Consider the following 24,888-nt stretch of genomic DNA (forward strand, 5'->3'; position numbering starts at 1 on the left):
CGTGCTGCCTAGCGTCAATGCCGTAAGCAACGGGATGAGTTAAGCATACTGCACTCTGCCTTGATATGACAGTTGAGTTATGTCTACCGGAAGACAAGATTCTAGACTATGAACAAGTAATGGTGATTAAGACAAGACATCCGAAAATTGTTCGCGTGGTGAGGAGTTAGAAATACGGTCCAATCTTGTGCTGTCGGTTGAATTATCTACTTATTTGCTAGTAAGTACATTCGTGTCATACTAGTGTGTAGGCCGTTTTAGACGTTGACATGGAGCTGACCAATCACCACCGAAGAATCCTCCTCGTAAACCCAACCCAACCACATGATCATGACTTTATGTCATGAACTGACAATTTAACTCGGAATCTACCCAGTGGTCAATCCTGTACAAATCTTGTCCTCTGGCTCCTTGATACGCGCCCACATGCTACGCCACATCGTTGCTACAGTGGACGGAAGTAGGCACGCACATGGAGAATGAAACGTTGCTGAGTACTACGCCCCATGTGTCGATGGTGGATTACCGTCCATTTGCATGTAGCATATGCAATGCAAGTCCCGTCTTGCACCAGTTTCTTGTCGTCGTCCTTGCGAGGAGCATCCAATGGCACATGGCATGGATAAGCGGATCACTATCGTCGTCGAGGGACACCGCATGTTACTGCTCGTACTCTGTCGTCAATAAGGGTGTCAAGTGGGATCCCACTTTTGTCCCACTTGTAGTATAATTTAACTTTTCTAGTACAAATTTTGACATCAAAATTTGAACTACATAGTACAAAATGACATCCTACTGGGATCCCACCTTGACACCCTAGTCGTCAAGGGACACATATGTACATGTCTAGATCGGACACGCTTATATCGCCCAACTGTTAGGTTTCATGAAGTCCATTTATGAGGTATACCACACGAGTAGATCCGAAGAGCACTCTTCTCTGTACATCTACATGTACACGTATAGCATGAGTTGATCAAAGTAATGTGGGCGTGCTTTCCTAATAATGCACTAGGAAGTACGTGTGAGCCACAATGGGAGCAGTATCGCAGTACTGGTTACAGCGACCGCTGCTACACTCACTCCACCATAAGCCAATAAACTTCCGGCAGGGCAACTAAGCCTGTCCTGCCAATCTGCTCATTCAGTCAAGGGATGGTAGGTTAAGAAGGATCACAACATCCAACACAGCCTGCTTTGATCTTCGTTGGATTAGTTCCAGATGATTCGGAATGGCCTACGTGCAGCATCAACAGCATTCAAGTCTTGTATCTTTCTGCAGATAGGCTGTTTGACATGAACACTGTTTACGGGAGGGCATTCCACAGGATTGAACAGAAAACCTCACTCAGAATTACCAATGAAAAATTCAGTTGCGCATGTTAAACATTCCAGACACACAATAAGAGGCTACAAGTCCGAAAAATCTTTTGAATCACAGGCAGGCAGTCATGGCCAGAGCAAGAAAGCACTGCTAAGAAACAACTACTCTCGAATGGCTGGCTGGATCACGTCAGGTGTTAGACATCACTTGACCTGATTTCCGCAAAAGGCTTGCCGAGGCTTTAGGCCTTCCGAGGCCTGCCTCGGCCTCTCTTTCCACCTCGTCCCGAGCTCTCTGCCTTTGCTGGAGGGCTCTCGGTTTTCTTCGGGCGGCCTCTGCCCCTTCCAGATGACTTGGGCTCCGGAGTAGCCTTCTTGGCTCCCCTGCCTCTCCCCCTAGTCGACGCTTTACCACCCCTGCCACCCTTTGCACCCTTAACATCTCCATTCTCGTCGTCTGAGCTCTCGTCATCGTCCTCTTCTTCTGATTCAGAAAGGTCCTTGGTTTTCTTACGCTTGTTGGACTTGGCACTAGCAGGTGCCTTCTTGGTTGCCTTCACCTCCACTTTCTCTTCTACTGCAGTGAACAGTTCAAAACCATCGATGAGTAAACCAGAAGGACGGAAAGCAGGATGGCGAGTCAGTTAACACAATGCAAATGTAAGAAAACATGCTCTACTGCAGCGAACAGTTCAGAAACATCGATGACCATGAGGAGACAGGAAACAGCATAATGGTAAGCATTACGGCAAGCATTTTAGCAGTGAACACAATTCACATGTAAGCAAACAGGATCTCTGTTGTATGGATTCACACAAGGTGCATTATTAGAAGATAAACATAAAATTAACATCGTAGCTGCCCTATCGTTACAGAGTTAGGTAAGAAAAAATAGCGAGCAAAAGTACACGGTTACCAGTACTCAGTACATCCTACACATGAAAGCACTATTCAACACTAGATTCGCCGAAAGCGCTAGGATGGATCGAAATGACCAAGAACCTATTAGCTAAACAGAACCTAGTAAATCAGTGCAACAGCGGACCAACGTGGCATTTGTGTCATGCTTCTCCATCCATGGGCTGGTCCAACAGGGTGCAAGTGATAATTTGTCCAAGTTAAGGAAAGTAAGGTCCAGTTACTAACTCCGCAAATAAAAATTAAGCCCAGAATTAACTATTTGACACTATAGCAGAGAATGTATTTCCTCCGTCCTAAAATAAGTGTCTTAGTTTTGTCTAGATACAGATTGTAGATACATCCGTACCTAGAAAAAGCTGAGACACTTATTTTAGGACGGAGGGGAGTATTAGAAAAAAGGATAGAAATTTATTTTCTAACAGATCAAGTCAAAACCAGTATTGACTTAACCATTAAATGTTTCAAGCTAGCAGAACGATGCATGCGTAACCCAACCCCTAAACCAAAGTAAGATCAATGCAAACCTTGAGTGGAGGTATCGCCATCATAAATATCCAGCTGAGGAAAAAAAAACGGGTACACAAATATTAGCTGGGTAATGAAACGATTTAACAGCAAATCCATATTGTAAAGTTGTAAACTAGACACAGATCCTTAACGGTTAAAATTTTAAAATATGTTACTCCCTCCGATCCGAAATAAGTGGCGGGCCGTTAATACTGATGCACTTTTACAAATAAACCCTTATGAAACCAGAAAATATGTGGATCCTCTAGGTGGTTGGTTGACCGTCGCCGGCGTGCAGTCATCTGCACTAGACTGCCTCGGCCGCGCGCGGGGCGCGGGCTAGCGAACTTGACGGGGCGCCACGCGCCGGCGAGGAAGCCCACCGCGCCGGCTTTTCTTCTGGCGGAGGCGCCCTCTCGTCGGCGAGGATTGCCCGCCTGCATCGATCTGACGAGAGAGAGAGAGAGCGGAGGCCTTCGATCTGGGAGCGGAAGGAGGAGGTCCAGGTGGTGCAGCGCCGGCGAGATCTGAATCGGATTGGGTGGGGCAGCGTACCAGACGGGGATCGAGGGAGGCGGAGGATCGAAGGAGACTTCTGTTTCCGTTTTTCTTTTTCTCGTGAGGAACCAGGCCGTGTCTGGCTGTGGGCTGGGGCAGGGATAGAACAGGATGGGTGGGCTGCGGGTCAAGTAATAAACAAACACGAGGCTGTTTTTGCAAAATGTCCCGTCCGACACTTATTTCGGATCGGAGGGAGTATTATTAGTCTAAAAACTACAAGCGTACAACAGAAAAAGGTGCACACAGCCTGTGGATATGTTATTGGTATCTATGTGTTGCACATTTTGTTTCACTGTACCCTCCCAACTTATTTAATCATATTAGCATGCCTATATAATGATCACCTGGATCTATTAATGTGCTAATTTAGTTGTTGAGGACAAGTGTCAAACAATAGTGAACACAGCTCAATTTATGAATTATTACTGGATGAGCAGAAGAAAGTCTCTAGAATTCAAAGTTCACCCATACGATCCAAAAGGTTGTGTAGAATACATGAAAAATTGGAGATTACAGCTATACTACCTCATCAAGCTTAGAACCAGCTTGTGCTCTGTCCACAACAATCAGAGACAGTCCAAATCCACAACCAACACTGCAGAAAGTTTTCAGAACTTAATATTGACTATACTGCTAGCACTCAGAACTAAGAGAAAATGCAAGCAGGTACATATTAATAGTGCAATTACCTTGTAACATGCATTCCATTTAGACTGTCAACCTTTTTAGGATTCGCAGATGATCTATATTAAATTGTAATACATATAAAATAACATGTAAGATTAGATTAACGGTTAAGAGTTTGCAAGGCTAGTATTTCATATAACATCAGCATTTTAAATATACATACTTTTGCCCGTTAGGGCCATAACCGAGCTCTCCAAATTGGGCAGCACCCCAGCTTATGCAAGAATCATCTGCACCAACAATGTGGTGCATGTTACCAGAAGCCATGCACCGGACATTCCAGCCACTGCAGCAAACAAATCATCAATTAAATAACATAACTGAGGACAGTAGATAAATGACAGGTAGTATAGCCCGTGATGGCACTGGGTAGAAGTATAGTAATGCACAGTTAATTAACAGTTCAAAAAGAACCTTAAATCCATTAGCGGCTTTGGATACATCCAGTCATCACCTGTATTCTTCATTTTTCCCCACATGTACATTTGTCCACCGCCTAATAATCAAATCAAACAACCAACAATTGATAATAACATTTTAGTTCCAAATTTTGCAAAACAATGAAGCACAAATCTGGTTGGTAGAGTTCAAGGTATAACAATAACCACAAGATGCTGATAGCAGTATGTGATATGAACTCTCATCTAACTGGCAGAAGAAAAAATCTTTTTGAATAACAGTATAATTTCATACGTCTCTTTTTGTAATGCATCTAAACCCAAGCTGAAACCTTTTAAATAGATAAGTAAAGAGTGTGCATGCTTTCCATAGTACAAAGAATTATTCGAGGATAAGCCATACAACCACAAAGCAGGAAAATTTAGATGGATGATTACAACATCAAGTTGCCAGAACATTTCATGAATAAGTGTGTACAACCTGCTAAAGACCTAAAGTATTTAATTTTCCCTTCCGAAAGAGATGGAACTTTTAATTCCACAGCCTCATCCCAACGAAACTATTTGTCTTTAGAACCCCATTTCAATCATTAAAAAAGGCACTGACTCTAATTATGACAAGAAAATGAAGCTGGGAGTGATTGTTCAAATAATATTTTCCCTTACATGAATTAATGCAAGCATAGTAGTATAAGACATACCCAAGTTTTTACAAAAAATGTTCAAGTAGTAACTCGCGTAAGCAGCGACTAAAAAGGAACATGTTATGTGGGGCCAGACGCAGGCGCAGGAAGACCATCAAGGAGGGGTCCACGGCAGAGATTTAGGTGGATAAGTATCCCTAGTTATCCGTACCAGTTTAGATCTCCTAGAGATATTTCTTGATTTCCAAGTTAGTTATTTCCGAGTTTGCTAGTTCGGCTTAGCCTCCAAGTTTGTAAGAGGGCTATATAATGCCTAGCCATATCGATCAATAGAAGCAAGAAAATAGTATCAATTATCCTCCAACAATATTGCCCAGGTTAGACGACAAGTTTGGGTCTGCAACGGGCCTAGTTCCACAACCAACTCTACTATTGTTCTAAGCAATTTCCCTGAGAAGCATGAATAATTGCACAATCAGAGATATAACCAATTTGGTACACAAACAAAATTGAACACAAGATCAGATCACAGGGTAAACTACTTGTAGTAGCTATTAGTCCCATGTATTATACTACTTGGAAATCTACAAACTCAAAAGTGTTATTCCCTTTTCCTTTCTTTTATGACAAGCTAGCCCAAATGCCCAATAATGAACTCTGATAATTTATACCCTGAATGCATTATAAGATAAGTGTGTGCACCACAGAATCACAGATAGCTGAACACAAGCTTAGATCACAGGGTAAACTACTTGTAGCAGCTATTAGTCCCATGTATTATACTACTTGGAAATCTACAAATTGTGGTCTTCCCTTTTCCTTTCTTTTATGACAAGCTAGCCCAAATGCCCAATAATGAACTCTGATAATTTGTACCCTGAATGCATTATAAGATAGTGTGTGCACCAGCACCACAGATAGATGTATCATACCGGCAGTACATGCAGAACTTGCAGAACCAGCTGAGACAATAGCATTGGGAGGCAGAACATTGTGCCTTTGAAATATTTCAACGAGGCGAGGTTTCCACTCATCCTTTTGTTCTCTGTGGCCCAACCTATACAACAAGCAAGTGGTTAGATCAGTAATGTTGAGTGCATCATGATTATCGTAAGATCCACGGCAAGAATATCTTACCTTCCATACCCGCCATACCCCCATCTGGCAAAAGAAAAAGAAAGTAAATAAGTGTACAAGAAAAGAGAACAAGGTTTTGGAGAAATCATATCTATGCAATACATAAAGGAACTTGGTACAGCATTTAGAAACATTAGTAATTCATATTTGGATCTTTAACCATGCCAAACATATGGGGGATTAAGAACATACGTGTAAACAAATCCACTTGAATCAACTGCAACTGCAAAATACAAGTAAAGAAAAAGTGTAGAGATCAGTGCTAACCTGGACTATAAAAATAATCATGGAAAATGAAGTGGTGAAAACGAACCTGTATGATTTGTTCCACATGCAACTTTCACAATAGTTTTCTCAGAGAACACGGCTATTGCCTTGGGGCGGGGTTGGGCTTCATATGATAGCTTTACTGACGAATCTTTGGTATTGTACTACAATAGGAGAGATCGCAACACAGTTATTGATGATAACAAAATAGATAGGTTAGTTGTGTTGCTGTAGAAATAAACCTCATTGTCAGTTCCATGACCAAGTTGGCCGTACTGGGGAAGACCTGCTGTACTGAATAGAATAGATGAATAGAACACTGCTTCAAAAAATCAGACAAAAAACACTCCCTAACTACAGAAAAATTAGATATCAGTTGAAAGATAAAGTTTCATAAGTTCAGCAAGACATACAGTATAGAAGAGCCCTCAACTGAAGACAGCCAGACAGTAAAATCACCACCACAAACCGCGTTAGTTACATCAGTCACAAGACAGGACACTGGCGATGTCTCGATTTCTGCAGCAATTTCAGAACAGGGACAACAAACACATCAGTGTAGAAACCAAAGACAAAAATAAACTGCGCATAACATTCTGGACATTAGCCTACGAGCAGTATGCTGGAATACATTACATAATACGCATATTATTCTTGGCTACGTAGATTCTTAGTAACCCAACAGGTAGGTATGTTAATCAATCATCATTATTACACAGGGTAAAAAGAAATTCTGAGATAGCATCATTAGTAACACAAATTCTATGGATGTGTAATAAATTATACGAGTCATTAAAATATAGGACAAATGACTAGTAAAAAATACAAAACATTGAAAATTGAAAATTGTAAACAAAATGTATAAGGCAACCCCAAACAGATAAATCCACAATCACCCAAACACATAATGATTTTTCACGCAACAATTGTACAGTGCTGATGTTATATATCGACTAAAAGAAGAAGTAAAAGAAGACCAAGTTATCAACCATTCCTTAGGGAACCTGTCCCCAACTGCCCGTGTTTGTTGTGACCAAAAGCGAAGGACTTGCCCTCGTCGGTAACAACAACTGTGTGATTTCTTCCAACACTTGCTTTAATTATTTTATATCTGCAGAATTTACAGCAACACATTAGTATCTAACAAAATGATGAGGCAACCTTTAACCCTTTAAACCATTCAACCAAACCAGATTGCCTCCTCAGTTTATAAACTTAGCAATACCATACAGTACACTACTATTAACAAATTATAATGCAGGTACAAAATTTGGTATTGAAGAACCTATCTTACTTTGATAGTTCGGAAACAACGGTTGGTAGGTTACGCTGACGAGTATCCCCATGCCCCAACTGCCCCTTCTGCTAGGAAAATATTAGTGTTAAGTACAAACCAAACAAATCAACTATCATCTCATATTTATACCTCATTGCGACCCCATGTATAGCAACGACCATCAGCACCCAAAGCAACAGAATGGCAAGCCGCTGGCAAAACAAAGGGAGACCAATAAGATTGAATAGACTAAACAGAAAATAAACAAAGGTTGAAAAAATAGTGTGTTTAATATTTTAATTGGAGGAGGTCCCTATTGAAATGATTTGGGCACAACTATCTCATTCTCAATGACACCAAGCACCAGCTGTCCTAGAGCTATAACTGCTTACTGAGACTTAAACATACCAGCCAGCCCACACTCACCCAGAATACTTGTAATTACTAACTGTAGAACAACAAATGATCGATTGAATTCCCCTTTGTGGACTTATTTGCAGTATAATCTTACTTTGCATCTGTTCGTTAGTCTCCATCACCACATCAAATCACTATATTCAAAGTATCTGACAACAGAGCTACTAGTGCCTTCTGCCATCAACTAATCATAGCATTTGATAGACCTTATTATAAAACCATTTCACAACACATGAAAATCGAAATTTTGAACAGGATATATTCTTTCAACACCAATAATAGCATGTACATGACAACTAGCGCAATTTCAATATAACTAATGATTTTCTGGAGTAATGAGATTCAGATAAATAGCGTAATAGAGTTTAAATGTTATAAAACATAAAAATAACAATGAAATTCCACTTTTGGGTTACTTCTAATAGAGCTCTTTGTGGCATTGAGAAAATCCATTTTGTACCCTTCTGCAGTTAACTCAACTCACACAACCATACACCGCTCCTGGATGAAATTATGAATAAAAGGCAGAGGTGTTACGGACTAAGGACTGAGAAAGTAACCAGCAAAGCAAGGTCTGGGCGGCTGAATAGCCACAAGTTTGCCAGGCAGTCATGTGCAACACCCCGGCCAACCCCCGGCTGGGCCTGTTACCCCTGGCAGCTCAGTAGGACCTCTAGACTAGCCCCACAGACCAACACATGTCTTTCCTGCGCACTTGTCCTCACTCGTGCGCACCCGGGAAGGACTTCCTGGTCGGTCACCCATCCTCAAATCGCCCATCTCAGGCAAAGTGATAGCGAGGTGGGAAGTGACTCAGAGCATAGAACATACATATTGCATCCCAAAGAACATGAAAGAAAGGACGACAACGGTGTTTTCCACAAGTGGCAGTGTTTGGGGTGGAATTTCTTTAATTTGCATCTTTGCAGGGGCACTGACCTAATTCTCTCAACTTCTAAGAGGCATCGCTTGTTTGCTAAGGGATGGCAATACTAATCAAGTTTGCATCCATAGCCTCAACGAACTTTTGTGGAAGAATTTTCAATGCCATGGGTTCCTTGTCATCCCATTTTCAAATAGCTGACACCGTTCACTATGCGGAGTATTTCAAACAAGCTATAATTGAATATCATTAGCGATATTTGGCTATGATTTGACAGCTCACCCCAAGCCAAGGGTACTAGCATCTAATTCAGCCACAAGACTTATTACGAGGGACCATTCATTTCAGGCGCGTGCCTAACGCAGCAAGTTTCATTGGTTTACTGAAAATGCCATGTAGATCAGGGCACAGCTAGGCCTTGTGATACAGCTTACAGCGTTAGACTGTTGTTTAAACCTAGCAAAATGGCGGCGTTCCAGAATCCGCTCATTCAGAAAGTTCAAACCAAGGCCAGTGACCGATTTTACTTCCCCTTCCCTCCGCCCGCCCGCCCAGCTCTAATCGTCAAACATTTCTACGCGCAGGCGGCAGTTCCCAACCCTCCACCATCACACCACACACGCGTAACAGAGAGGGGGGAAGGAAGGAACGCTCACCGCAGCCGGTGGCGACGGAGCGGATGTCCACGCCGAGGAGCGAGCGCAGGCGCGTGGGGGACACCAGGTTGCCCTGCATCCCGCCCGCCAGCTTCCGGTTCATGGCCTCGAAGTTGGTCGCGCCGCAGTAGAGCAGCTCCCCGCCGGAGCCGGCCTCCGGCTTCTCCTCCGAGGGGGCGGGGGCCTTCGCGGGGTCGGCGCTGGCCGACATTCTCGCCGGCGGCGGGCGGAAACCCTAGATTTGGTTGGTGGGAGGGGGCGGAAAGGGGAGCACGGTTTGAAATCAAACGATGCCGGGCCAGATTGAAACTTGTTTTGCCGTTTGCGGCGGCGGCGGGGTATTTATCTGCGATTCCAGAGCCGCCACAGTGCAGTGGGGCTCGGCAACGGCGAGTGCGGCAACTAGTTACCGAAAATGCGAGCAGATATTCGTGAACAGTCAACTCTGACAATGACTCGCGGGACCAACATTCATTTGGGTCCACTCATCAGTCACCTGGGGTGGGTTTTGGCTGGGTTACTTGTGGCTGCGGGCGTAGGGGTCGGTGGACGTGGTGGGGCTGTGGGATGTGCGGGCGGCCTCCCATTTGCTCCTTTCTCCAATCCCCGTAGCCGCCGCCCCTCTCCAATCATCCAATCCCCCGTCCATCTCTCCTCAAATCCCCTCAAGATCCACTCCCCTCCTTCACTGCCACTCCATTTGCTTGTTTTCTCTTTGGCTGGAGCCGGGGGAAGGGAAGCATGGTTCCATGGTTGGGGAGGTGGAGGTCAACGTGGTGAACCCACGAGGGAAATCTGACAACCGGTGATGTGCACCCACCGCCTCCCGCTGCTTCGGCAACCTCTCCCTCCTCCAAAGTGGTCTCCTGCTCCTCCTCCTCCTTCAATTGTTGTGTGGCTCGAGGAGAGCGATCAGGGGCGTCATCCGTCTCCTCCAAGCTGTGCTGACATGCATGTCTCTCTGTCTCACGATTTTCTTCTCCCTGCAGCAATTCAGAAGGGTATCCTTCTCCCTACAGCGATTTACATGGGGTTCCTTCTCTCTGCAGCGATTTGGAAGGGGGGAAGCTAGGACATTGCGGGGGGGAGATGAAGTAGACAACTGAAATTTGCTTCTAGAAGCCATGAAGAACTCGATTCAGTTTGGTTGGCTGGTTTCCCTTCTTTTCTTGCAAGGGATGTTGTTTTGTTCATGGTTATCTCCTGTTAGATGCAGTCATCTTGTTCGTATTTGGTTCACGCATTATTCAGGTTAGTTTTCTTTGGGATTGTGTGTCTTTATTTTGATCATTTTGTCAATTTGTTTTGATTATTTTCCCTGCAACTATTCACAGGTTAATCCCACCCTAACCTTAGATGGCAGGATGTGGCTTTTACATAATAAAGCATTAGTTTCATTGACTGGACACGAGGTACTTTTTGTATATATTTGAAATATGTGTTCTCGATATAGGTAAAAGATTGGGTGATATATATATATATATATATATATATATATATATATATATATATATATATATATATATATATATATTGTGTCCTACTGGCTAGATTAGTTTCCTCCCTTTCTTGAAACCAGATCATGTCCATAGGTGATGTTCTTAAAGTTTATGCTCAGATGGAAGAAATAAATTGATCTGAAATGATGTTCTTAAAGTTTATGCAGCAGCCCCACAACTAAATGATGGATTTATTCATACTCATGCTAAGTAGGCAAAGTATGTGATTTCCCGTCAAACACTTTGCTTCTGTACTAATATAAATTTAAGTACCAGTAAGGATGAAAATAGGCTCGCACTTTTTAGGTCTTGTATATATATAATTTTAATAGACTCACATCCTACATGTGGTACTTATTTAGTTCCCTTGGTTGTTTCTTGATACTTCCGTGCCTCTCTGATTTTAGATACTCCCTCCAATCCCTGCGCAGTTGCTAGAGAACATACCTTGTTACCCACGCCCAACAAGGTATCTTCCAAAATCCCTATTTGTGTGTGCTTGCTTCCTGCTGCGCCTGTGCTTCATTTGCAGCGAGGCTTCTTGCTTGGTGGTGTGCCCTGATGGTGTTGATTTTGTCCTGCAGGTTTGATGACTGATGGCACGGGAGCAGGAGAAGATGATGAGGGTGCTGCGTCGCCCTCATTTTGATGGTCAGCCATACTATTGATCCTAGGTTTCTCTCGCTCGGTTAACTTTCAAGGCCCTTACTTCATGCACGGTCACAATAGGAAATCAGAGTTATCCTTGGTGCAGCTTGTGATGGACCGGCTTTCAGGAGTTGGTATGCCAGAACTATGGATTGCCTCAATGGGAACACTTAACTATGGATTATTCATGTTGCGGTTAGTAGGCTTATGAATGTATTACGTTGCAATTAGAACTGGTCTGGATATGCACTAATTTAGCAAATTATTTTACCTAAAAAATTAAGTGTATAGTGGATTAATGCATGAAGTATTGTATGGATGTGATCTAAAACTAGAAACCCATGTAATCACTTATTTTCCATTTTTTGACATTGCACTCATTTGGTATCATGAATATGAAGTGGACACAACAAGTGGAAGATTTACAATTCACATGGGTGGCAGGTAAACCATGGCAGAATTTTTACATGTGCATTTATCAGCCAAAGGGCTACTATTATTTTACCTTAATTGAAGACCTACACATCATGTTGTATGTCCTCGCTGCATGTGTTACAATGCATAGGCTTAATTTGAGTTGAGTATCACACTTGCACCTCATTTTTGATACTCGGGCATAGTTTACTTTTAAATTTTGCAGGCATACATAGCGAGAGACGGTTCCGGTAAAGCACATCCTCTCTTGAGTAAAAAGGTATTCTTCTCGATGGTTTCCCCGTGCTTTTTCTCCTACTGCTCTTTATAAGAGATTTTTTTACTACTGCTAGAAGAAATAATCTATTGAAGATAGCTTTAGTAGATTTTCTATTGACATGTTGCAATAATACTTCTGATTTGCCGGCCTTTCTTCCATTCTTCCTAACAAAGTAAAATCACTTAACATTTGCATGCACATAATATCTAGAAGAATCATTCTAATGATGTCAATTCATTCTTTTGCAGCCTTATGCAGAGTTGCAAATTATGATGATGCTCGCTGCTGAGATGATGATTAACTGACAGGGAGGAGAAAAGCTGCGGGTACAAGGTTATTTTGTACCTACGAACTCAACTCATTTTACATACATTTGTTTATTTTATCATGGTTTAACTTTATGTATTTAAAAGAAGTGTCAAACATAGAAGGCCAGTTTCGTTCCTCCATAAGAGCAGGGTTTTGCTGCTCACATTCTCATGATTGGTGGGATACAAATTTCCTGAAATTAGTTCCGGTGAAGTAGTAGATATCGGTGTCCTGTTGGTCAAAGTTATAAATTAAAACCAATTTGTTGTCCCTCTTATTACAGACAGCGAGACATGTCTATATAGATGTGCAAGTAAATAGTTTGTCTGTTGTAATTGACTACCTCCAGATGATCATGAAAATATGCAAATGGTTAAAGTATTTGATGTAACTAGTGGTCACACGGTACTCTTCTTAGAATTTCTCAGTTTGGATGTTACTTGCTACTCTCTGGAGTATTGTGCCATCAAGTGGAGACCCAAACCCTGTATTTTTTCTTTTTAGCTTTCCGCCTTGAACAGTTAAGGATCTACAGAAGTATTTTTTTTTCAATGCTTGCCTAAAACATGTGAATTTGTGTCATCTCATTAAACTTCAAGGGGAGTGCATCTTCATTACTTTGAGTATTTCATATGGAATAATTGTTATAACAAACAATCATGTCTTTTCTGAACTAGAGAAATAATACTAGCTAGCTTAGTTGGTATATCAGAGGATATTAAGAACTCCTTTCTAATGAGTTTTAACAACAAAAAAATTGGTTCTATCAAATTTAAATATGAGTTCATCTGGCGTAAACTTAGCTTGCAACTGTAACTAGTCAAAAATTTGTTTGTGTGGGCCATCAATAGCCAACTTTTACGATTACTTGCAGAGTAGGCTGTTAAACGCGCTTTTATTTTGGAGTTCTTTGAAAAAGAGAACTTGTGAAACAATAGTGCATATAAATGCATTGTGGTCATATTCATGTTTAGAAGCCATGGGAAACCAGAAAGTACTTGCCAGATCATAATCTTGTTGACTCGTATGTTTTACTGAAAACCTTGCTATCCTACAGGCTACTAAATATTTTTTAGTGATTAGGTAGAAAAGGAAGATCATCCCGCTTTACTGAAAATTTTGCTCTCCTACAGTTTGCTAAATTCCTAAATTCATTTGCTTAGGTTGACATGTTTTTTCATTGTTTCTCCTAAGATGTTTGCCGTTATTTTTAGGTGCTATTATTTTATTAAGCATGTCACATGTGTACTAACCTTTGTGCTTTTAGCTCCCAATGGTTTCAGATACTAGCATTGAAATCCATTTGGATATACCATAGTTCTTTTCCCACGGGAGAAAGACATTGCTTATCTATATCTCTTATAAAGTAAAACCCCACTAGAGAGTTATTTAATTTGTCTATCTTAATATGCAGCCTAGCCACATCATCAACAAATTGCAGCCATTCGATTCTCAATCTTTAACATCCATTATAATGTTCTCCATCGTGACGGTGCAATGCAAAGCCATAAAACGATTGTCTCTTAGTGATTCCACTAACTCATTCCCTGCCATCTCCTTTAGTGAGGTCATCAAGTATGCCCAAAGCCCCCGGGCATTTAACCTCATCTCACGTTATGTGCTATGTCTCTTCCACTTACTAATCCTCCACCATGCTAGAATCAACTCTCCCTGTTTGGTTGCCAACAATTAATCCAGCAACCCCTCTACTCCCCTCCCATAGGCTATAAATGGTGAACGCATCTAAATGGTCCGCTCAGATCGCTTTTCTTCCACTCCAACACCCAAACAACTCTCCTTCTTGCCCTTTCGTTACTTCATGGTTGTCACTAGACCAACATACTGGTATTGGTGCATCGTTCTCCTGGATCAGTAGGTCCAAACCTCTGTCCCATTCCATACCTATTTCCTTGCCTTCTTGGATTATTTTATTTATATGTACAAGCGAACAAATCTAGAAGTTCTATTTACGTATAAGGTTTCAAAACTTGATGAAGGTTAATTTTCCAGAAATCATGTTTGTGAAGGCAAGAATGGTGAGAGGAAAGGCAGGTTAGGGATCCAGATGCGTTTTGAAGGGACAAAAGAAGCTTACACCTCATGGTATGGTCTTCATTCATCCTGTAACACATGCACGCATGTTGGAAATTCGTTCTTCCTCTCCTAGTCTCCTCTCTCTAGCTCCCCTCATAAGATGATGTGATTTATTCATGCCGTAATCCATTTCTCCTATAGATCTCTGGTCCGGTATATTTGCCGGACTTGAACGAAGCAATAGCTAAACTGTCTCTTCTGCTGGCGAAAAGTTCAGGCACACACCAATGCAGTCTTGCTGTATTGAATATATGTTGATATATATTCGCCCAGAAAACTGAAAATGGAATCTATGTCTGCAAGTTCTACTCCATTTTGCTCTTAGATAGTAAAATTATTTTCACTCCGTTTGAAAAACAGCTTCTTACTTTTCTAAATGTGCAGGTTAGAAGACCACCTATTAAGTGATTGATTACATACATGGGACAACATGGTGGCAAAATAAAATACTTACAAAATGTAAATATCCATGGATTACTTTATTCTTGTTTCCAAAGAATTAGTTTTTACATGAGGGGAAAACAAAGAAAGAAGAACAAACTACTAGAAGAGAACAGACTACATGGAGTACAATATAAGAGGTGGGGAAGGAATATTGATCTGGTGCCTGCCTATTATTTGGAGAAGGAGCAATGACTTGCTTAATTGAATTTGGCGATGAATAGATTGATCTAGCCACAAATATTTCCATCTAAAAGAACCTTCTATATATAAGTTACAAGCACAAATATGTGGAAGTCAATCATGCATACTTAGTGCATAAATTGAACATATGCAATGCATGAGATTGCAATCATGCTACATGACAATATTGTATGTAAATTTGTTTACCTTAGTGACACTATTCCATAGAAGTATCAAATTATATCTATTTTTTACAGTAGCTTTGGTGTGCACCACCATTTTATTTTAGAATATACGCAACAACGCGCGGGGTATTTTTATAGTTATTTATATAAGCGACGGTAGTACATATCTTTAACAGAAAACTATCTACAAACTTTAGAGACAAGCCAGATTTTCGTTAGGGCCTATGCCGCATAGAGAATTAAGTTAGAGGCTAAGCGCAACCTAAAATAATTCTAGCTTCTCATTTCAGTATTGGTAGTCTTGAAATAATAAATAAATAGCTTGTTCAAACGATCGTCTAAGTATGTCTGGCGCAGCCTAGGCGGGCATCATTTATCCCATCAATTGTGTATATGGGTTATTATATGTGAATAAACATTAATTTAGAGCATGCAAATGTGTAAATTTCTAATAAATACCTCGGAAATAATGTCCATCTAACAAGATAGTGAAGTATTGCATGATTTCTTATTGTGGAAGATAATTTCTTTATTACACTACCTAGACTTTCGCTTATGCCCTAGGCGAGGCATTTGTCCATCGCCTAGTGCCTAAGCGTGTTTAAGCGGTGCCTAAGCGTCGCCTTGTCCAACAGAGGTCCTGCATAAAAAGTTTGGATGATCATCCAAGTAGTCAGTCCATTAGTGGGACAATTCTTCACCAAAAATTTCATTTTTTTCCATGCTTGAGCAACATGTTCATTATCAAATTGTTTAAATTTCATTATGTCTCTTCTCAAGGATATAATCTTAGCAGAAAGATAATATTTTCCAATAAAAACATCTTTTCATTTAACCTAAGAATCAATACTATTTCTAGACAAAGATAGTAACTAATCTTTAGCTCTCCCTCTCAAAGAGAAAGGAAATAATTTCAGTTTTATAATGTCAACATCTACATCCTTATACTTTTTCATCTCACAAAGTTCAACAAAATTATTAAGATGAGAAGCAGCATCATCAGTACGAACACCAGAAAATTGCTCTTTCATAACAAGATTTAGCAAAGCAGGTTTAATTTTATAGAAAGCTGCTTTAGGAGCAGGTGGAGCAACAGGTGTACAAATAAAATCATTGTTGTTTGTGCTAGTAAAGTTATACAACTTAGTATTCAGCGGAACCCATTTTAGAAAAATTAAAACAAAGCAACATAAATAACAACTATAATAGAAACTAATTTTTGTGTGTGTTTTTTTATATAAAGAAGCAACCAAAACAAAATAAAATAAACTAAGCAAAACTATAACAAAGTAAATAGATTGGATATAGAGACTCCACTTGCAGAAATCCTCTTTCTCCCCGGCAACGACGCCAGAAAATAGTCTTGATGGTTCTTATCATAGCGTAGACTTCACACCGTTGGGGAACCCAAAGGGGAAGGTATGATGAGCACAACAGGAAGTTTTCGCTCAGTAAGAAACCAATGTTTAATCGACCAGCATGAGAAAGGCGTGACTTCTGAAAGTGTTGCTAGCTGACTTGTGGAAGGGCGCACTACCGGCGTCAGCAACAACGTGGAACCTGCACACAACATAACCAAAATATTTTGCCCCAACTTACAGTGAGGTTGTCAATCTCACCGGTTTTGCTGAACACAAAGGATTAAATGTATGGAGTGGAAAGAGATGTTCACAGTGGAATTTGAAGAGAACAGTGCTTGCAGAAAGTAAACAGAACATGATTGCAGTAGATGAATTTATCAGTGTGAAAGAAAGGACCGGGGTCCACAGTTTAGTAGAGGTGTCTCTCCATAAAGATAAATAATATGATGGGTGAACAAATTACAACTGGGCAATTGATAGAATAAAGACCATACATGACAAGATGATTACTATGAGATTCGTTTGGGCATTACAACATAATACATAGACCGTAATCCAACTGCGTCTATGACTAATAATCCACCTTCCGGTTATCGTCCGAACCTGAAAGAACATTTCATGATCTCTGAGTTTTGTGTGTTCGTTAACAACACCGGTGACAATTTAACTGTGCGCTAAGTGGACTACAGATATGGAGAAGATACCACGGGAAAATCTCGACCCACTCAAAAAGGAAGAAAAGAAAAAGAGGAAGATGCTGAAGCTTGGCTCTGGCCGGCACTGCCGGCAACACTTGGCCGGCACTGCCGGTATGTGTACCCCGGCACTGCCGGTGATTCCTGGCCGGCACTGCCGGCCTGTCCGTCGTCCTGCTGAAAAAGAAAATGGGCCGGCACTGCCAGCCTGTCTGTCGACATGCTGAATCAGAAATCTGGCCGGCACTGCCGGCGTCTCAAGGCCGGCACTGCCGGCGATTCTCCTCCAACGGGCAGAAAAGTTGGTGGGGTATAAATACCCCCCTTCACCTACCTTGGAATGGTGCTTGATGTCTACGGGTGCTTCTATTCTTGTAGACAGTGTTGGGCCTCCAAGAGCAGAGGTTTGTAGAACAGCAGCAAGTTTCCCTTAAGTGGATTACCCAAGGTTTATCGAACTCGGGGAGGAAGAGGTCAAAGATATCCCTCTCATGCAACCCCGCAACCACAAAGCAAGAAGTCTCTTGTGTCCCCAACACACCTAATAGGTGCACTAGTTCGGCGAAGAGATAGTGAAATACAAGTGGTATGAATGAATATGAGCAGTAGTACGGCGCCGTGAAAATAGCTTGCTCGGCGTGCGGTTGATGGTAGTAATATTGCGGGAAGTAAACATGCGAGTAGAACAAGTAAACAAGCAAGCGATAACAGTATTTAGGAACAAGGCCTAGGGATCATACTTTCACTAGTGGACACTCTCAACATTGATCACATAATAAATAAGTTCTCTTTCCTTTGTGCTACATATACTCTTGTTTGATAATGAACACCACTAATTATGTAGGATTACACGAACCCTCAATGCCGGAGTTAACAAGCGCCACAACATTCGATATTCATGTTTAAGTAACCTTAGAGTATAATAGATCTTTGCAAAATAAACCAAGTACTAACATAGCATGCACACTGTCACCATCACACTACGAAGGAGGCATAGATCACATCAATACTATCATAATGACAATTAACTCCACAATCTACAAGAGATCATGATCATAATCTACGACAAGAACTACACGATGCACACACTCGTCACCATTACACCATGCAGGAGGAATAGACTACTTTAATAACATCACATGAGTAGCACATAGATAAATAGTGATACAAAACACATTGCAATCATAAAGGGATATAAATAAGCACTTCACTACGCCATTCATAACGGTGAATAAGTATTCGTGAAATATAGCCTAAGAGACCCACACGGTGCACACACTCGTCACCTTTACACACGTGGGACAAGGAGTCTCCGGAGATCACATAAGTAAAACTCACTTGACTAGCATAATGACATCTAGATTACAAGCATCATCATATGAATCTCAATCATGTAAGGCAGCTCATGAGATTATTGTATTGAAGTACATAGGAGAGAGATGAACCACATAGCTACCGGTACAGCCCCGAGCCTCGATGGAGAACTACTCCCTCTTCATGGGAGCAGCAGCGTTGATGAAGATGGCGGTGGAGATGGTAGCGGTGCCGATGGAGAAGCCTTCCGGGGGCACTTCCCCGCTCCGGCAGGGTGCCGGAACGAGACTCTGTCCCCCGGATCTTGGCTTCGCGATGGCGGCGGCTCTGGAAGGTTTCGCGTACCGTGGCTTCCTCCGTAAGGGTTTTCGATGCAGGGGCTTTATATAGGCGAAGAGGCGGCGCAGGAGGGTCGAAGGGGTGCCCACACCATAGGGTGGCGCGGGCCCCCCTGGCCGCGCCGGCCTGTGGTTTGGTGGGCCTGTGCCCCTCTCGGGTGGTTCTCGTGTGTTCCGGATGCTTCCGGGAGAAATAGGAACCCGGGCGTTGATTTCGTCCGATTCCGAGAATATTTCGTTACTAGGATTTACGAAACCAAAAACGACAGAAAACGTGAAGCGGCACTTCGGCATCTTGTTAATAGGTTAGTTCCGGAAAATGCATAAATATGACATATAATGTGCATAAAACATGTAGGTATCATCAATAAAGTAGCATGGAACATAAGAAATTATCGATACGTTGGAGACGTATCGGCATCCCCAAGCTTACTTCGCTCGTCCCGAGCGGGTAAAACGATAACAAAGATAATTTCTTAAGTGACATGCCATCATAACCTTGATCATACTATTGTAAGCATATGTAATGAATGCAGCGATCAAAACAATGGTAATGACATGAGTAAACAAATGAATCATAAAGCAAAGACTTTTCATGAATAGTACTTCAAAACAAGCATCAATAAGTCTTGCATATGAGTTAGCTCATAAAGCAATAAATCAAAGTAAAGGTGTTGAAGCAACACAAAGGAAGATTAAGTTTCAGCGGTTGCTTTCAACTTATAACATGTATATCTCATGGATAATTGTCAACATAGAGTAATATAACAAATGCAATATGCAAGTATGTAAGAATCAATGCACAGTTCACACAAGTGTTTGCTTCTTGGGATGGAGAGAAATAGGTGAACTAACTCAACATAAAAAGTAAAAGAATGGCCCTTCGCAGAGGGAAGTATTGATTGCTATATTTGTGCTAGAGCTTTGATTTTGAAAACATCAAGAGAGTATAAAAGTAAAGTTTTGAGAGGTGTTTGTTGTTGTCAACGAATGGTAGTGGGCACTCTAACCCCTTGCCGGACAAACCTTCAAAGAGCGGCTCCCATTTTATTTTATTTTTGTGTGGCACTCCTTCCAACCTTTCTTTCACAAACCATGGCTAACCGAATCCTCGGGTGCCCGCCAACAATCTCATACCATGAAGGAGTGCCTTTTTATTTTAGTTTTATTATGATGACACTCCTCCCCACCTTTGCTTTCTCAAGCCATGGCTAACCGAATCCTTCGGGTGCCGTCCAACAATCACATACCATGGAGGAGTGTCTATTTTTGTTAATTAATTTGGGACTGGGAATCCCATTGCCAGCTCTTCTTGCAAAATTATTGGATAAGCGGATGAAGCCACTAGTCCATTGGTGAAAGTTGCCCAACAAGATTGAAAGATAAACACCACATACTTCCTCATGAGCTATAAAACATTGACACAAATAAGAGGTAATAACTTTTGAATTGTTTAAAGGTAGCACTCAAGCAATTTACTTTGGAATGGCGGAGAAATACCATGTAGTAGGTAGGTATGGTGGACACAAATGGCATAGTGGTTGGCTCAAGGATTTGGATGCATGAGAAGTATTCCCTCTCGATACAAGGTTTAGGCTAGCAAGGTTATTTGAAGCAAACACAAGGATGAACCGGTGCAGCAAAACTCACATAAAAGACATATTGTAAACATTATAAGACTGTACACCGTCTTCCTTGTTGTTCAAAACTCAATACTATAAATTATCTAGACCTTAGAGAAACCAATTATGCAAACCAAATTTTAGCAAGCTCTATGTATTTCTTCATTAATGGGTGCAAAGTATATGATGCAAGAGCTTAAACATGAGCACAACAATTGCCAAGTATCACATTATCCAAGACATTTTACCAATTACTACATGTAGCATTTTCTTATTCCAACCAAATAACAATATAACGAAGAGGAAACTTCACCATGAATATTATGAGCTAAGAACACATGTGTTCATACGAACCAGCGGAGCGTGTCTCTCTCCCACACAAGGATGAACTTATTCAGAGAATGAAAATAACAAAACAAAAATAAAAGCACACACAGACGCTCCAAGTAAAGTACATAAGATGTGACCGAATAAAAATATAGTTTCAAGAGAAGGAACCTGATACTTTGTCGATGAAGAAGGGGATGCCTTGGGCATCCCCAAGCTTAGACGCTTGAGTCTTCTTAAAATATGCAGGGATGAACCACGGGGGCATCCCCAAGCTTAGAGCTTTCACTCTTCTTGATCATAGTATATCATACTCCTCTCTTGACCCTTGAAAACTTCCTTCACACCAAACTTCAAGCAAACTCATTAGAGGGTTAGTGCATAATCAAAAATTCACATGTTCAGAGGTGACACAATCATTCTTAACACTTCTGGACATTGCACATAACTTCTGAAAGTTAATGGAACAAAGATACTCATTCAACTTAACAAAAACGGCAATGCGAAATAAAAGGCAGAATCTGTCAAAAACAGAACAGTCCGTAAAGACGAATTTTAAAATGGCACCAGACTTGCTCAAACGGAAAAACTCAAAACTAATGAAAGTTGCGTACATATCTGAGGATCACGCTCGTAAATTGGCAGATTTTTTCGAATTTTCTACAGAAACTTGTGCCAGAATTCGTGACAGACAGCAATGCTGTTTCTGCGCAGCGATCCCAAATATAACATCAACTTTAAGATAGAAACTTTACTTGGCACAAAAACATGATAAGGAGAGGTTGCTACAGTAGTAAACAACTTCCAAGACACAAATATAAACAAAGTACTGTAGTAAAAAAACACATGGGTTATCTCCCAAGAAGTTCTTTCTTTATAGCCATTAAGATGGGCTCAGCAGTTTTAATGATGCACTCGCAAGAAATAGTAGTTGAAGCAAAAGAGAGCATCAAGAGGCAAATTCAAAACACATTTAAGTCTAACATGCTTCCTATGAAAAGGAATCTTGTAAATAAACAAGTTCAAGAAGCATAATGCAACAAGCATAGAAAGATAAAACAAGTGTAGCTTAAAAAAAATCAGCACATAGAGAGGTGTTTTAGTAACATGAAAATTTCTACAACCATATTTTCCTCTCTCATAATAACTTTCAGTAGCATCATGAGCAAACTCAACAATATAACTATCACATAAAGCATTCTTATCATGAGTCTCATGCATAAAATAATTACTACTCCCAACATAAGCATAGTCATTCTTATTAATTGTAGTGGGAGCAAATTCAACAAAGTAGCTATCAAATATAGGAGGTATATTGTAATCATAATCAAATTTATCCTCCATAACAGGTGGTAACAAAAGACTACTATCATTATAATCATCATAAATAGGAGGCAAAGTATCATCAAAGTAAATTTTCTCCTCAATGCTTGGGGGACTAAAAATATCATGCTCATCAAAGCCAGCTTCCCCAAGCTTAGAATTTTCCATAGCATTAGCAACAATAGTGTTCAAAGCATTCATATTAATATGTTCCATGGGTTTTTTAATTTTCGCATCAAACCATCCATGTATTAAATCAGGAAATAGAATAAAAAGGTCATTGTTGTCCATTATGCCTAACTAGTGTAAACAAGAAACCAAATGTCGCAATTGCAGAGTCTAAAGGAAATAGCTTCGAGCACACACACAATGGCACCAGAAAAGTATCGTTACACTGGAACCGGAGTATGAGTGCCTTTTACCTTTCCTCCCCGGCAACGGCGCTAGAAAAGTGCTTGATGTCTACGGGTGCTTCTATTCTTGTAGACGGTGTTGGGCCTCCAAGAGCGAGAGGTTTGTAGAACGAGCAGCAAGTTTCCCTTAAGTGGATTACCCAAGGTTTATCGAACTCGGGGAGGAAGAGGTCAAAGATATCCCTCTCATGCAACCCTGCAACCACAAAGCAAGAAGTCTCTTGTGTCCTCTACACACCTAATAGGTGCACTAGTTCGACGAAGAGATAGTGAAATACAAGTGGTATGAATCAATATGAGCGGTAGTACGGCGCCGGAAAATAGCTTGCTGGCGTGCAGTTGATGGTAGTAATATTGCGGGAAGTAAACATGCAGTAGAACAATAAACAAGCAGCGATAACAGTATTTAGGAACAAGGCCTAGGGATCATACTTTCACTAGTGGACACTCTCAACATTGATCACATAATAAATAAGTTCTCTTTCCTTTGTGCTACATATACTCTTGTTTGATAATGAACACCACTAAATGTGTAGGATTACACAAACCCTCAATGCCGGAGTTAACAAGCGCCACAACATTCGATATTCATGTTTAAGTAACCTTAGAGTATAATAGATCTTTGCAAAATAAACCAAGTACTAACATAGCATGCACACTTGTCACCATCACACTACGAAGGAGGCATAGATCACATCAATACTATCATAATGACAATTAACTCCACAATCTACAAGAGATCATGATCATAATCTACGACAAGAACTACACGATGCACACACTTGTCACCATTACACCATGCGGGAGGAATAGACTACTTTAATAACATCACATGAGTAGCACATAGATAAATAGTGATACAAAACACATTGCAATCATAAAGGGATATAAATAAGCACTTCACTACGCCATTCATAACGGTGAATAAGTATTACGTGAAATATAGCCTAAGAGACCCACACGGTGCACACACTCGTCACCTTTACACACGTGGGACAAGGAGTCTCCGGAGATCACATAAGTAAAACTCACTTGACTAGCATAATGACATCTAGATTACAAGCATCATCATATGAATCTCAATCATGTAAGGCAGCTCATGAGATTATTGTATTGAAGTACATAGGAGAGAGATGAACCACATAGCTACCGGTACAGCCCCGAGCCTCGATGGAGAACTACTCCCTCTTCATGGGAGCAGCAGCGTTGATGAAGATGGCGGTGGAGATGGCAGCGGTGTCGATGGAGAAGCCTTCCGGGGGCACTTCCCCGCTCCGGCAGGGTGCCGGAACAGAGACTCCTGTCCCCCAGATCTTGGCTTCGCGATGGCGGCGGCTCTGGAAGGTTTCGCGTACCGTGGCTTCCTCTGTAAGGGTTTTCGATGCAGGGGCTTTATATAGGCGAAGAGGCGGCGCAGGAGGGTCGAAGGGGTGCCCACACCATAGGGTGGCGCGGGCCCCCCTGGCCGCGCCGGCCTGTGGTTTGGTGGGCCTGTGCCCCCTCTCTGGCGGTTCTCGTGTGTTCTGGATGCTTCCGGAGAAATAGGAACACGGGCGTTGATTTCGTCCGATTCCGAGAATATTTCGTTACTAGGATTTCCGAAACCAAAAACAGCAGAAAACAGAGAGCGGCACTTCGGCATCTTGTTAATAGGTTAGTTCCGGAAAATGCATAAATATGACATATAATGTGCATAAAACATGTAGGTATCATCAATAAAGTAGCATGGAACATAAGAAATTATCGATACGTTGGAGACGTATCG

At 41.3% G+C, this 24,888-nt stretch overlaps 1 protein-coding gene across 2 annotated transcripts; it reads right to left on the reverse strand.

Moving 5' to 3' along the window:
* Window positions 1–1,326: 1,326 nt before the first annotated feature.
* LOC124677257 (protein RCC2 homolog) lies at window positions 1,327–9,942 on the reverse strand. Of its 2 annotated transcripts, none has more exons than XM_047213262.1 (16): window positions 9,678–9,942; window positions 7,872–7,933; window positions 7,740–7,807; window positions 7,435–7,556; window positions 6,859–6,964; window positions 6,688–6,739; window positions 6,492–6,609; window positions 6,371–6,401; window positions 6,179–6,202; window positions 5,974–6,098; window positions 4,414–4,495; window positions 4,163–4,285; window positions 4,002–4,055; window positions 3,838–3,907; window positions 2,769–2,802; window positions 1,327–1,897 (listed from the first exon to the last, which is right to left on the reverse strand). In XM_047213262.1, the coding sequence occupies exons 1-16, from the start codon at window positions 9,886–9,888 to the stop codon at window positions 1,566–1,568; spliced, it is 1,614 nt and encodes a 537-aa protein (XP_047069218.1). In that variant the 5' UTR covers window positions 9,889–9,942; the 3' UTR covers window positions 1,327–1,565. The 2 variants fall into 2 exon arrangements, with proteins under 2 accessions (XP_047069218.1, XP_047069217.1); XM_047213261.1 differs by having other exon boundaries at window positions 1,327–1,900; window positions 9,678–9,937.
* Window positions 9,943–24,888: the final 14,946 nt, after the last annotated feature.

This window comes from Lolium rigidum, chromosome 7, assembly GCF_022539505.1.
Source record: "Lolium rigidum isolate FL_2022 chromosome 7, APGP_CSIRO_Lrig_0.1, whole genome shotgun sequence".
Taxonomy (NCBI): Eukaryota; Viridiplantae; Streptophyta; class Magnoliopsida; order Poales; family Poaceae; genus Lolium; species Lolium rigidum.

Excerpts from the sequence above, each read along its gene's own strand:
- LOC124677257 (XM_047213261.1), bottom strand. The coding sequence starts at position 9,888 with ATGTCGGCCAGCGCCGACCCCGCGAAGGCCCCCGCCCCCTCGGAGGAG. Across the intron at positions 7,934-9,677 it reads CTCCGTCGCCACCGGCTGCG|CGGCTTGCCATTCTGTTGCT; the intron begins GTGAGCGTTCCT and ends TTGTTTTGCCAG. Across the intron at positions 6,740-6,858 it reads GTTGAGGGCTCTTCTATACT|TACAGCAGGTCTTCCCCAGT; the intron begins GTATGTCTTGCT and ends TATTCTATTCAG.